This window comes from Sciurus vulgaris (genome assembly GCF_902686455.1).
Source record: "Sciurus vulgaris genome assembly, chromosome: 3".
Classification (NCBI taxonomy): domain Eukaryota; kingdom Metazoa; phylum Chordata; class Mammalia; order Rodentia; family Sciuridae; genus Sciurus; species Sciurus vulgaris.
This window is the reverse complement of record NC_136463.1, coordinates 122,674,925-122,690,000: the sequence shown is the minus strand read 5'-3', so window position 1 is coordinate 122,690,000 and position 15,076 is coordinate 122,674,925. Positions and strand designations below refer to the sequence as shown.

Genomic DNA, 15,076 nt, shown 5'->3' with positions numbered 1-15,076 from the left:
GGGGCATTTGGGATATCTCTGTGTCTTCCTCTCAATTTTGCTGTGAGCATCAAGTGCTAAAATATAAAGTATTTAAAACAGATAGTTCTTATTCATGTTCTTAACTCAAGAAGATTTAGTTCTTTTTGTTGTTTTGCTAAAATTGTCATTTCGTATATCAAATTCCAGAAAACCACTCATGACTGTTGAGCCTTTGAAAGTTTCTGCTCTGTTGGGAGCCCCTTGACCCTTGTGCTTTACTAGCTTCCAGTCTTACAGCATTACTCTTAGGGCCACCACAGACATTTTCAATTTTTGCTGCACATCAAAATCATCGGAATGTTCAAGCCCAGGGCCTCAAACATGCTAGGCAAGCACTCTACCACTAAGCTACCTCTGCAAAATCCATTCCCCTGTCAGTTTCATTTTGGTTCTTGAGACGGGGTCTTGCTGTGTTGCCCAGACTGGTCTTGATTTCCTGTGCTCAAGCGATCCTCCTGCCTCAGCCTCATGAGTGCCTGGGAGACAGGCTCACCTGTCACCATGCCCAGCTGGCATGAGGATTTTTCATATACTGCATAGGTGATTTTGATAAACAAACAGGCTGAAGGCCACTTGGATCATATATGCCTTGCTCTGGAGGAAACCAAAGCACTGTTCTCCCTCATCTGACTTGAGCATGGGCTCTATGCCCATGGACATATGCTATGCAAAGACTACAATGACTTTCCTCTGGACTGATGTAGATATAAGTGCTTTGTTTGGCCTGAAAAGTATTAGTGTTTTTTAAATTGTGAAATGTTGCAAACAGTAGGGACAATAATGTAATAAAAACTCAAGTACTTACTATGCAGTCTAACAATCTTATAATTTTGCTATATTCATTTTTATTAAAGTAATAAAGCATTAAAGATGCAAAAGACATATTCCATGTGCCTTTCCCCTCCTGTCCTCACTCCCTCCCTTTCTAGGGAGGATTTAGAGTTTGTTATTCCAATCCCTATTTCACTACATATGGGTTTATTCAAAGACTGTATTTAATATAATACAATAAAATATTACATATTAAATATTACACATTTAATATCATATAGTAGTAGTAGATTTGATAGAATATTTTTATAAAGTTGGGCCAATGTTTCAAATCTCAGAGGTTTCACATACAGATTTGTTGACTTCTCTTGAAATGACCCAAAGATCTGGCAGTACTGGGATGACTTTCTGGCATAACAACGTGCTATGCTGGGCCGGTGTGTACCATCTCTCACATGCAGCTGGACTCTCTCTCCTTTGACATGGGTATGGCTGCTGATATGATTTCTGTTTCATTATAATTATTATTTTCTTCAAGATCATTTCTGCTGAGCTCTGAGTGCTTAAGTCAACGTCGTGCACCTCTAGGTGCATCTTCAGCTGCCTTCTCGCTTTCTTTTTTACTTATTTGTGGTTTTAATTTTATACTTATTTATTTTTGTTTGGTGCTAGAGATTGAGCCCAGGGCCTCACAACATGCGAGAAACATGCTCTAGCCCAGGCCTCATTTTAATTTTCTTGTCATTCCTGCAATTTCTCTTGGAAGTTTTGACTTTCATGTGAACTGAAAGAACACTTCTGTTTTGGTTTGTGTTTTAAAAATTTTGCCAGCCAATAGTAAGAAAAGTTATTCATTTTGATCATCAGACTGGCCAATTATATTATATTTCTGACTCCGTGACCTGTTTTGACTTTTCTCCCCAATTCAAATTTTATTTACGTATTTTAGTAACTTTGGGAGGCAATTGAGGTTACAGAATTCTGGACAACTGGATAAAATGGGTTTTTACTGGTTTATATAATTCTTAAGGACTGAGTTAGTTTTATCTTTTCTTTTCCATGGCAGCTAGCAAATAATTTTTAAATACATTTTTAAAATGTATTTATTGAGCTAGGTATATGGTACATTCCTATAATTCCAGTTGCTCAGGAGACTAAGGCAGAAGGATCACAAGTTTGTGGTCACTCTGTGCAACTTAGTAAGCCCCTGATTCAAAATAAAAACTAAAAAGGAGGACTGGGATGCAGCTCATTGGTAAAGTTCCCCTTGGTTTAATCCGTAGTACCAAAACAAAATAAAACGGAACAAGACAAAACACTATCCATATTTATTTTATAAGAGGCTCACTGTAGCTCAGTGGTATCGCATTTGCTTAGCATCATGTGCTGACCTGCGTTTGATCCCCAGCACTGGGGGAAAAAAAAGGATTTAATGAATGAAAAGACATTAATAAGTTAAATTGAGTTTTATTTTATATCTTGCTCCTTACAAGGAGAAATACCATTCACATTAGCCTCAAAATATAAAAAAAAAAAAAAAAAAAAAAAAAAAATACCCAGGAATAAATCTAACCAAGAAGGTGGAAGCCCTTTACAATGAAAACTCTAGACCACTTAAGAAATTGAAAATGATCTTTGATGTAACTAACCTGCCTGTGTTATTCAGAAGCTTTTTGAGCTTTTTGTTATTGGTGGGAGGAATTTTGAGATGCTTAGTAGTGCAAGCTGGAAATTCTTTAGGTTATTGCAAGCGGAGCTTAACTGCTAATTCTGGTGGGAGCTCAGAAGACCAGAATGACAGTGAAGATAGGGCTCAAGAAGGTTTAGAGGAAAAGGAAGACACTATTGGTAAATGAACTAGAGGTCATTCATGTTATGTTCTGGCTGAGAAGTTGTTTGCATTTTGCCGGTGTACTGAGAATTTCTTCGAGGCTGATTTTAAAAGCAATGTACTTCTTAATGTGGGGGAAGCAATTTTTAGGCAGCATAGCATTCAGGCAGTGGCATGGATATTGCTGGAGGCTTTTAGCCAAATTTATTGTGATAATCAGGAGGAGAAAGCAGAGTAGAAAGATTTGAAAAACTTGAACTGGAAAGGTGGGAGTAAAACTGGGCCTAAGAAAGATGCATTTGTTAAAGACATTACTGCCACTAAAGAAATGCTGAAGACTTTGCCCAGAAACATTAAGAAAGATGGCTTCAGGGCATCTCAGGAGATGGCAAGATCACACCCACCTTAGGATCAAAGGAGTAAAAGTGAAAATTCTCTTAAGAAGAGACCAGGGGGGCACCCTTTTTGCACAAGAGGGCCTAGGAAGTTTTTTCAATGTGCTCAGCCACTGAAGCACTCAAGAGGCTGCTGCAGCCAGGGTCCCTGAAGTCTTGGCTATTGCTTGAAATGGTAGCAGACCTTAGTGTGAACCACACGGTACTGGTTCTGCAGAAATGCAGGATGCTGGAGTTAGGGGGCTATGGAGGCTTCCACCTAGATTTCAAAGGAAGGCCTTGGAGCCTAGGCAAGGTGCATCAGAGTCCAAGTCCCTGCGGGCACCCACTGGGAAGGCAAAGTGTGGCCATTCAAGGAGGAAGTTTAAGCTGCAGTGAATTAAGGAATGCCAGTAATGTGGGACATGGTCCTAGGAAAGCTGCAGGAATTGAGCAGAGACAACCCAACAGAAAGGCCATTTGGGTTGCAATAAACAAGGCCACAGGGATAGAGCTACACAAACCCTTTGGAGAGAATATCACGATGCCATGTGCCCCAGATACCCAACATGGAGCTACAGGACTTGTTTGACAAAATGGATTTCAGTCATGCTTTGGTCTTTCTATGCCCCTAATTTTGTAAATGGAAATATTTACTCTATATCATTATATATTGGATACTTTAAGTTGCTTTTTATAGGAAATCACAATGCGAGATTACCTTGAGCCTGAGATGACTTTGGATTTGAACTTTGAGCAATCTTGGAACTGTTGAGACTATGGAGACTCTTGGGAATGGACAAAATGTGACATTGTGAGATGGTTGTGAGCTTTTGGGTGCCAGAGGTGGAATGTTGTGGTTTGAATGTGAGGTGTCCCCCAAAAGTTCACGTGTAAGACAATTCAGGAAGGTTCAGTGGAGAAATAATTGGGTTATAAGAGTCTTAACCCAATCAGTGAATTAATCCCCTGATAGGGATTAACTGAGTGGTAATTGAGGTGGTAGGGTGTGGCTGGAGGAGGGGAATTTGGACATGCCTTTGGGGTATTTATTTGTATCTGGCAAGTAGAGACCTCTCTGCTTTCTGATCATCATGATGTGAGCTCCTCCTCCACACTCTACCACCATGATGCTAAGCCTCACCCACAGCCCCAAGGAAAGGAGCTGGCCTTCTGTGGACTAAGACCACTGAAACCATAAGCCCTCAAATAAACCTTTTTTTTTCTCTAAAATTGTGCTGGTAAGGTCCTTTAGTCACAGCAGCAAAAAAGCTGACTAAAATAATGATCTTTGAAAATTGTCAAAATGACCATAGTACCAAAAGTATTATATAGATTTAATGCAATCCTCATCAAAATACCAATGATATTTTTCACAGAACTAGAAAAAACAGTCCTGAAATTCATCTGGAAGAATAAGAGACCCAGAATAGCCAAAAGAATTCTGAGCAAGAAGAGTGAGGTTGGAGGGAGACATCACAATACCAAATCTCAAATTATACTACAGAGAGAGAATAACAAAAACTGCATGGTATTGGCATAAAAACAGTCATATAGACTAATGAAACAGAAGAAAAGACACAGAGATAAATCCACACAGATATAATCATGTGTTCTTCGACAAAGGCACCAAAAGCAGGTTGGAGAAAAGATAGCCTTTTTAGCAAAAATGGTGGGACAACTGGTTATCCATATGTAGAAGAATTAGACTAGATTTTTATCTCTCACCTCACACAAAATCCAACCCAAAATGGAACAGATACCAAGGAATTTAAAGAGAATCTCTGCAACTCCTAGAAGATAATGTATGGTCAGCACTCCATCACATAGGTGCAGGCAATGACTTTCTCAGTAAGAACCCTAAGGCTCAGGAAATAATACCAAGAATGTATAAATGGATGGTAGTAAATTAAAAACCTTCTGTCCAGCAAAGGAAACAATTAATAATGTGAAGAGAGAACCTACAGAATGAGAGAAAATCTTTGCTAGCTACTCTTCTGAGTATTAATAACCAGATATATTCTGAGGATTAATAACCAGATATATATATATGTAAGAACTAAAAAAACTTACCATCACAAAACAAATAACCCGATTAATAAATGGACAAATGAACAGACACTTCTCAAAAGCAGAAATAAAAATAGTCAACAAATATATGAAAAAAATGTTTGACATCTTTAACAATTAGGGAAATTAAAATCAAAACTACACAGATATTTATCTCACTGCAGTTAGAAAGGTAGTCCATCAAGAATACAAACAATAGCTGGGAGGGATGATGCAGGCCTTTAATCCCAGTAGCTGGGGAGGATGAGGCAGGAAGGTTTTGAGTTCAAAGCCAGTCTCAGCAATGTAGTGATGTCCTAAGCAACTCAACAAGACTCTGTTTCTAAGAATATATAAAGGCTGTGGTACTTGCCTGTTATACATTGCATAAAGCCCTAGGTTTAATGCCCAGCATTAAAAAACAGTACCAGAGAGAATGAATATGTGGAGAAAAAGGAACACTTATACACTGTTGCTAGTATTGTAAATTAATACAATCACTATGGAAATCAGTATGGAGGTTCCTCAAAAGACTAGTGATGGAAACAATATATGACCCAGTGAAACCACTCTTTGGTATTTATCTTAAAGAACTAAAGTCGACATACTATAGTAATACATGCACATTTAGCAGCACAATTCACAGTAGCCAAATTATTGAACCAGCTTTGGTGTCCATCAACATATACAGAAGGACTGGGGACATAGCTCAATTGGTAGAGTGCTTGCCTTGCAGGTACAAGGCCCTGGGTTCAATTCCCAGTATGGCAAAATAAAATAAAATAAAATAAAGAAAATGGAGCCTTATTCTGACATAAAAAGAAATGAAGTTATGTCATTTGCAGGAAAATGAAGGGAACCTGAGAGCATTATGTTAGATGAAAAGAGTCAAACTCAGAAAGACATGGGTTGTCTGTTTTCTCTCATGTGGAAGCCAGAGAGAAAAGAAAGAAAGAAGAAAAAGAAAAAAAAAAAAAAAAAAAAAAACAAAGGCCAGTGGTGTCTCATGAAAATAGAAGGGAGACTAGTGGAGGAAGAGGACCAAGGGTAGGGAAGAGGGGAAGGGTGGGAAGGTACTGGGAAATGATAAAGGCCAAATTATTTTGTCATATTATGTGCATGTGTGAATAGGTAACAATGGATCCCACTATATATATAATATGTGCATGGTATATATGATATATAATTATACATAATTATATATATATAAATATGGAAAAATTTAAAAAGGAATCCCTTCTGTCATCAAGTCCAATTTTTCTGCTCCTTAGATGATTTTTAAATCTACCTCTTCATCATTATCTACCATATAATGGCTTAATTCACATGCACATTTCTCTAACGTCACGAGGGCTGTGGTTTCCAAATCGGTCTCAGTTTCCTCCCATCTAAGCCACCATTGACATTACGGATTCATTTTGATGCTTGAAAAACTATACATTATTATTATTACTATTATTATTATTAATTTGGGTCTGGCCATGATATCTAGGCTTGCCTTGAACTCTACATCCTCTGTCTCACTGTCCCAAGTTGCTAAGATTACAGTTATATGCCACTGTCCCTGGCTGGGATGTAGCTCAATGATAGAGTGCTTGAGCGGCATATACAGACTTTTGGGTTCAATCCCTGGTGCTGAAAACAAGTGCTATAATCACTTGTTTTCCCAAGTGTTCTTTGTGCCAGATGTTATTCTAGGTACTGGGCTATAGCAATGGACATTAGATCAAAAAATTCCTGGCCCTGGGGAGTTTACTTCTTTAACAGTCCTTATTGACATTATCATCTGTGTTCATCCTATGTTACAAATCCTGACAGAGAAGAATCTTGATGATGATGGTGGTGACCTTAATTTTCTTGAACATCTGTGATGGGTCTGCCATTACCCTAAGAGTTTTACATATAAATTATGTCCCAATGACTTGCATAGCAGCTTTTATTAGGCTGATATGCAAGAGGAAGTTGAGACTCAGAGAGTTTAATTAAGTCCAAAATTAGAGATTTCAAAAATGTCAGAGGCAAGATTGAGATCCAGCACTTTTTTCATCAAGGCCTTGGCTCCTGGACGGCCCATTCTCTTTTAGATGTTCAAAGGCTTTATGAGTAAGTGACTGAACCCTATAGAAGCTTTTTGCAAAGCAGGTAACAATTGAAATAATGTGTTTATAGCAAGACAGCTTTGTGTGCTTGTTCACCTTAAGCAGTGGTTTGCTCTCTGGGGACATTTGACAGTGTTTGGAGACATTTTTGCTAGTCATGACTTCAAAAGAGAAGGAGTGCTACTGGCATCTAGTGAGCAGAGGTCATGTGTGTTAACCTGTTCAGGCTGCTGTAACAAAATGTCTTAAACAAAATAGCTTATAACAACAGAAATTTATTCCTCACAGTTCTAGAGGCAGGGAAGCCCAAAATCAAGGTGCCAGTAAAGTGGGTGTCTGGTGAGGGCTCAATTCTTGCTGCACAGCTAGTGCTTTCTAGCCGTATCTTCACGTGGTGGAAGGTAGAACAATTTCCCGCAGCTGGGGCTGGGGTGTAGCTCAACAGTAGAGCACATGAATTGGGAAAGAGACTCTGGGTTCAATCCCCAGCACTTAAAACAAGTGATGCTGAGGATCAAACCCAGGAATCCATACATGCTAGGCAAGCATTCTATCACTAAGCCATATCCCCAGCTCTCCTTAGGCCCCTTTTATGAGGGCACTAACCCCATGAACAGAAGAGCTCTTTTTACCAAGCCAATCTTCCTACTCACATCTTTAAGAGCTGTTTCCTAATTCTCAGCACTGGGGTTGGGGGTCTGGGGACTGCATACATCTACCCCAATGAACTTATAAAGGGAATATTCTTCTTTTTCTTTTTTAGTACTGGTAATTGAACCCAGAGGCTTTGCCTATGCTATGCAGGTGCTCTATCACTGGGTTACATCTCACTCCTTTTTATTTTGTGTCAGGGTCACACTAAATTGCCCAGGTTGGCTTCAAACTTCTGAACTTCCTGCCTCAGCTTCCTGAGTAGCTGGAATTACAGGTATTTACCACTGTGCCAGGCTCCAATGAACTTTTAAGAACTGGTTTTAAGGGGAAAAATGATTAAGCGAATATGACTTCTATTTTGTCACATGAATTTATATTTTGACTTTCAAACCATGAAGTGGGATAATGAAGGCCAGGAAAGTTCTAGGGACTTGGTAGGAAAACATGATATGATATTGTTGAGACCAATATCCAGACTGAAATCAAATCACAGATCATTTAGCCAGGTGTGATAGTGTACACATGTAACCCCAGTGACTCAGAGTCTAAGGCAAGAAAGTCATCAGTTTGAGGACAGTCTGGACAACTTAATCTCACTGTCCCAAAATTTCAAAAACATTTTTTTTCATGGCTGGGGACATAGCTCAGTTGTACAGTGGAACCCTTGGGTTCCATCCCCAGGACTGACTGAAACAAAAAAATAAAAATGAAAAAAAAATCATAAGGAATAACTGTTTCATAATCACAGACTAGATATCTGTTTCTAGCTGGAGCTTTCCAAATGGCTGCCAGCATGGCCAATTGCAAGAGTGCACAACTCAGGGCACATCTATCCCTTCCACCAATAAGTCAGTTTAAAGAAGTTCATACTCAGTGACTTTTGGCATTAGTTTTACATATGAAGAATGGAACATGAATAGTATTTTTAAATTATAAAAAAGAATTAGATTTGATGTATAATAAGTTAATGTTTCCATAAACAATTTAGTAAAGTAGTACTTAAAACTTGAAAGTATATGTATTTAAGAGGTAATCAACTTATATGCAATTTTCCCTAAAATTCATTACTAACTTTAAATTGAAAGATGGTGGGAAGTGACTTTAAAATAAAACCAGGTTTTATTTCAATGCGTAAGGGATGCATTCATTCAGAAACTAAAACAGAATGGAAAACAAGGATCTAATTTTTTTAAATTGTATATAACTGCCTCATTATGTATCAGTATTTCTCAACCTCAGCACTATTGTGTGCTAGGTGATTCTTTGTGGTAGAAGTCTGTTTCCCTGTGCTGTGATCAGAGTGTTTGGATTCTCCCCCCACCAAAAAAAATTTGTATGTTAAAACAAATCCTCAAGAGCCTTTAGTCTTTAGGAGGTGATGGGGTCACGAAAACTCTTTCAAACTGTCCTTCTGGGAGTCACTTGCAACGTGGTTCACTGGGGATAGATATCTGGTCTGTGACTACAGAACGGTTGTTCTTTATGGGCAACTAAATGATTTGTGTTTGATTCCAATCTGTGATATTGGTCTGGACAGAATCATGTTTTCCTATTAAGATCCAAGAAATTTTCTGGCTTTCATAATCCCACTTCATGGTTTGAAAGTCAAAATATAAATTCACATGACAAAACACAAGTCATATTCACCTGATGACTTTTCTCCCTTTAAAAGTTCTTTCAGGAAGGATAGGAGCAACTCTTGAAGAGTTGAGCCAGTAGGGCTCCGTATAAAGAACTTCCCTGTTCATAAGAGGCCTATGATTTGTTTGTGAAAGAGTCTATTTCTTGACAGATATCAGAACAATATATTTTTTAGCTTCTCTACATAAAAGAATATACATTTTCTTAGCATAAATTTCAACTCAAAGATCAGAACCTGGTGGTGCTTTATCCTAATTATTCCATAATGCTCTAAATGGTTAAATACACTTATGCTCAGTTTACATTAATGTTTTGATAGACAACTGGCTTTTCTTCTGGGAAATCTGGTTTTATTTTTTCCCCTAATTATCTTTCAAAAATTTTAAGGAAATCTTTGTACATAAAGTTGAAGTCATGATCTTTCTTTCTTTCTTAGAGTTTTTTTTTTTTTTTAATTACATGTTCATTATTCATACCTGCTCTGCACAGGAAAATCTTTGCCAAATAACCACTTTGTTGGCTCACTGAACTATTTTAGCTCACAAGAATGGTGCAATCTTGGTCCCTCTATAGGGGAACACAGTGAACATTCAGTGTTAAATATGACACTTATAATTGGAAAGATCTATGGTTTTACCATAGCAATTTTAAGGATAAGGCAATTTGGGGGGTGTTGAAAAGGCAGCAATTAGTTAAAACTTTTCAGTGCAGTTTATGCTTCAGTCAATTCTTTATGTTCTGTCATAAGAAACGCCTGGCATCAGGCTTGTGTGTCCTAAGGGGTTAATGTGGCATGTTAAGGGCACAGGATTAGTGGTAAACCCTCTAAATCTCTCCTTCTCTCTCTTTTTGGTGCTAGGGATTCAACCCAGTGCCTCGCGCATGCTAGGCAAGCTCTTTGCCCCCCCCCCCCCCCCCAGCCCCTCTCCAAAGTCTTACTCTAACTTCACAGCCTCTTACATCACCTCCCTGGGATCCAAGCGGCTTTGAACAAAGGAAGACAGTCTGTGAACAGTCAGGGATTTAAGGAATCAGGTTTCAAGTACTAAGAAAAAGTAGAAGGATTGAGATTAGATTAGGCAAGGTGGGAAAGGGATATTGGCAGGTAATGCGCCGGAAAGTTACAACTTGGGTTATTTTTTAACTGGAGTCCTACAAACGGACGCCGTGTAGGTGTCTCATTCGCTAACTTGTAAACGAACTTGAGGTTCTCTTCAGCCGAGTAGACCCTGAAGCTGAGAACCTGGCGGCCGTTCAACGACCCCGCCCTCGGGGTCCCAGGGGGCGTCTTCTCAGAGTCTGATTGTCTGGGGCGAAGGCGCAGGGAAAGCAGGGAGTAAGACGGGAGAGGGCCGCGGGTCCCGAAAGCACACATAAAGCATTCTTGCTCCCCGCGGGTGGAAACTTCCCAGGCCGCGCAGAGCGGGAGGGGGCGGCGGGGCGGCGGTTCCCCTCGCCGAGGCAGAGAACTGCGCGCGCGAGGCTACGGGCGCACTGCAAGCGCGGCGGCCGCCGCCTCCTCCCCTCCCCGCCTCCGCTAGTGCTGCCTCCTCCCTCCGCACGGCTCGGCCTCCCTAGCTCCCTCCCCTCGTGGCTGGCTCCGGCGGCGGCGGCAGGCGGGGAGGGCGTGCGCCGGCCGAGAGGTGTCGGCGGCGAGGCAAGGGAAGTTTCAAGTGGAAGGTCGTCCGCCGGCCGGCGCGTCCTCCCGCTCTCCTCCGGCAGCATCATGGCGGAGCCGAGCGGCTCGCCCGTGCACGTCCAGCTTCCCCAGCAGGCGGCCCCGGTGACAGCAACGGCAGCGGCCCCGGCGGCCGCGACAGCAACGCCCGCCCCAGCTCCGGCGGCGCCCGCGGCCCCAGCTCCGGCCCCGGCCCCGGCGGCACAGGCCGTGGGCTGGCCCATCTGCAGGGACGCGTACGAGCTGCAGGAGGTTATCGGTCAGTGCAGCGGGCGCGGCGGGGCCGGCCCTGGCCGGGCGCCGAGGCCCGGAGGGAGGTGCGGTCGTGGGCGGGAGTGGGTGCGGGATGCTGGGTTCGTCTGCTTGCATGCCCAGGAGGCAGAGGGGCCGGCTTCGGGGCCTACTGGCCCTAACATTTTTTTTTTTTTAAATTTATTTGTTCGTTTTCTGAGCGCTAGTGCTGCAGGAGGCGGCGCGGCGGATGTGACTCGCACTGCAGACGAGCCGCATGCTGCAAACTTTTATCTCCCGGATCGCCGGGGCGGCGGAGCTGGGCACCCGGCAACGCCGCCGCATCTCCCTCCCCCGCCGCGCGCCCGGGGGCCGCAGCGGTGGCCGACCGCCACGCGAGCAGACAGCGCGTGTGGGGTGGGGTTGCGGGGACGCCGCCCTGGGCTTCCAGCGCCCCTGCGCCGCGCCCGGCGGGCCGCGTCCTGGGGGACCCTGCGGGCTCAGCCGCGCCTCTGCCTCGGATCATGACCCTCTCGCCGAGGGTAATAGGGCCCCGTAGAAGCCGCGGAGGCCCAGGTTCTTTCCGAGAACGGGAGGATGCTGGCCTCCCTCCTGACAGCCGCCACTCCACGCCCGCCCTGCAGCCCAGCTCGTAGCGGCGCGCGGCGCGCGGGGGTACCCGCCTCCTTCCGTGCCGGGGCGCGCCGCCTGCCGCCCAGCCGGGCTGCTGGGGAGAGCGGGCGCTTTGGCTTCCTGCCCGGCACCGTGCGGATGCTTCCCTCTGGTCCAGGGCCGATCTGCTAGAGTGGAACCTGAGGCTGGCTGTGATCTGCTCTGTCTTTTGGTTCCTTGTAACGGACTCAAAAATATCACCCTACCTTACATTTTTAAATGCCTCGCAAGTGGAACGGCAAGAAGCCGGGTTTACTTTTCCTTAGGCCAAGCACGTGAAGGACCTTCTCTTAGAACCTTCCCTGTTGGATCATTCAGTTAAGTCTTGTCACTTAGTGAAGCCTTCGGGTCCTTAGTGACACTGGGATGGGATGCTGCTGTCCCATAATCTTACTATTAAAGGATAGTGATACAAAGGAATTCAGAGTATCTATGTTAAATATTTTTTTAGCCTTTTACTTAAAAATTTTAATTCTTTTTACTTCCCCCTTTGAAAACCTATTGTTAAAGAAATTTCATTAGGTGTTTAAATGAGCCTTTTTTTTTTTTTTGCCTGTTACCGTGTAAATGAAACTCAGTTTCATGAATAAGCACTGGGATTTCATAAATCTACGGAATAAATGCATATGCGCATGTATATGTGTGTGCGTATATATATCTGTGTATATGTGTGTGTGTGTGTGTATGAAAATGGTGGACAGGATAATAACCTGGGATACAAAAGTTCCAGATAACCTATATAGACATTTGTAGACAAAATTCTTTGAGTACCAAATCTTTTATAACTTTTGGCTAAAGATTTCCAAGGTTAATCTTCATTTCACTGTCTGGATTGAATAACTTCAGGTGCTTCTCAAAGCCTTAACCTGGCCCATAAGCCCCTTCTGTGTGCCTCTTCCCATATTCTTCAGTGATTGTAACAGATTCATTGGTGTCCTGCCAACACCTCAGGTCTTCATCCTTGCCCTCTCTGCAGGCTTTTTCCTCTGCTGAGGGCCCATCTTTAAATTTTTAAATTTTTTTCCTGAAGACTTACCCGTGCTAAGCACTCAGCTACTCACCAAGCCCAAGTGCCTTTCTTTGTATAGTAAGTCTCACTCAGCTTCCAAGTCCAGGGTGAATATTTTCTGAGAAGGCTCTGCTTCTCCCTCCTTAAAGTGTGGTGGCTGCTCCCCAACTTCTTGCTTTTTTTTTTTTTTTTCTTAATACCTCAAAGCATGTAACCCCATAGTGTTTATTTGCTCAACAAGATCCAAAGGCCTACCAAGTCCCAAGCATTGTGCTAGTTGATAATTGCTGGCAGTAGAGAAATTAATATACAATGGTCCCTGTCCTTAAGGGCCTTCAGGATTTAGTAGGAGAGGAGGGTAGGAAGGTGAAGGATTCCATAGGATCTGATGAGTGAGCACTGGGAGACCCCAGAGGAAGAGTGACTGATAGGAGAGACAGGAAACAGGCTAAACCTCAGAAGAGGTCATAGTTGAGCTGGGTCATATAAAGTCTGAGTGAGTTTGTAAGGTGCTATTGCTACTTTCCCTAACCAGCTGTGAACTCGAGTCTTATTTATCCCTCTGTCCCTGACATAGAGAGGTTGGTCCAAAGGTTGATTGATGGTATCTTACCTCATAGTTTTCCATAGGATCTGGACCAGAATTTACATATACTCAATATATATGCTTATATTGTTAATTATCAGGATTAAAATGCAAGGTTTGCCTTTTGAAGATGATATTTTGAGTTGACCACTTTTGTGAGCTAATGAGTAAAATCTTGGTGTAAGTGGGATTAATTGCAGGACCTCTTTCTGCTTGTAGTAACAGCATCGTTAATTATGGTTGATCAAATTAATAAAAAAATATATGGGAGGAATTTGAGAATAGAAACACCTGCTTATTCTACTTTTATTTTTGCATATCATATTGTGAGAAATGCTTTCTACATTTTAAATTTATCTTATATTTTCCAAACTAAAAGAGGTGGTCTGTGTGGAGGTCCTGATATTGAAAAATCAAATTGCTGGAATGGGGTTTTGGAATGCCTTAATGTTTATAGGGAATTACAAACCTATTTGCGTTTTGTGTGTAATACTAGTTGAGTGAACTTGTGGTTAAGCGCTTTTGCTTGAACATTACATGTTAGAAGTTGGTAGTTCACATACTGAACAGGTTTCCACACGAATGCTAAGTCGACAGCCTTTTCCTCTCTGCCCACCATAAGGCAGGTGTCATATGATATGACTCCAGCAGTGTGAACTGTGACCAGCAGGAGGCTTGAATGTGCCTGAGCAGAAAGCCAAAGGGAGGCACGGTGTTTTAACTTTCCAGCGTGGCACAGGAGCACTGAGAACTTTTTCTTCCTTTCCTCCTAGTTAGAGGTTTGGGCTCCAGAATTTAGGAGAAATTTAGGATTACTGAAATCCAAACAGCATTTTTTTTCCTTTTTTTTTTTTCTTTATTAGAAAAATAAAACAGTATTTTTCAAGTCTAAAAATAAAGTTTACTTTTTGTTGCACTGTTATTCTTGTGATGTTAAAGAGCAGGGGAGAAATTGTAATGCTCTTAAGAGTAATCTGGTTCAGAAGTTTATGTGTGACCTAGAAGTGATGTAAAAATCTGTTGGAGGAAGCTTAATACTCAGAGGGGGTTAAAATGTGAAATTATGAAATTCCTCTTGTCAGCAAATATCCTTGTGTTAGTAGATTTCAAATATCCTTGTCTCCCATACAAGTAACTGTTCTTTGCAGGTTTTCTAGTCAGTCAGTTTGTGTCTTTATCTTCATTAATCTTTGCTTTGCACCCTCATCTCAACCCATCCCCAAATTCCTTCCTCAGAAGTGTGTGAATCTACTTTGTGCACAACCATAGAAATGAAAAGTTGTACCCCATTTGTGTACAATGAATCAAAATGCAGTCTGTGGAGAAGGAGAAGGAGAAGGAGAATAGTAGTAGTAGTAGTAAAGGGCACTTGGAGTTATGCCAGTTGAAAAATTAGTGTTTTGGTTTATTAATAGTATCATCTTGAGTCTCTTAATTAATAAAAGGTGAATTATGTAAAC

At 41.8% G+C, this 15,076-nt stretch overlaps 1 protein-coding gene across 5 annotated transcripts in view; it reads left to right on the top strand.

The window, feature by feature from the left end:
* The first annotated feature begins 10,868 nt into the window (after positions 1-10,868).
* The window catches only part of STK39 (serine/threonine kinase 39), a 307,203-nt gene continuing 302,995 nt past the window's right edge, over positions 10,869-15,076 (top strand). Inside the window, exon 1 of one of the 5 annotated variants that reach the window (XM_079131861.1) lies at positions 10,869-11,377. In XM_079131861.1, coding sequence (XP_078987987.1) covers positions 11,167-11,377 — 211 coding nt within the window. In that variant the 5' untranslated portion in view covers positions 10,869-11,166. The remainder of the gene's footprint in view (positions 11,378-15,076) is intronic. The other 4 variants (XM_079131858.1, XM_079131860.1, XM_079131857.1 and 1 more) reach the window with 4 other exon arrangements.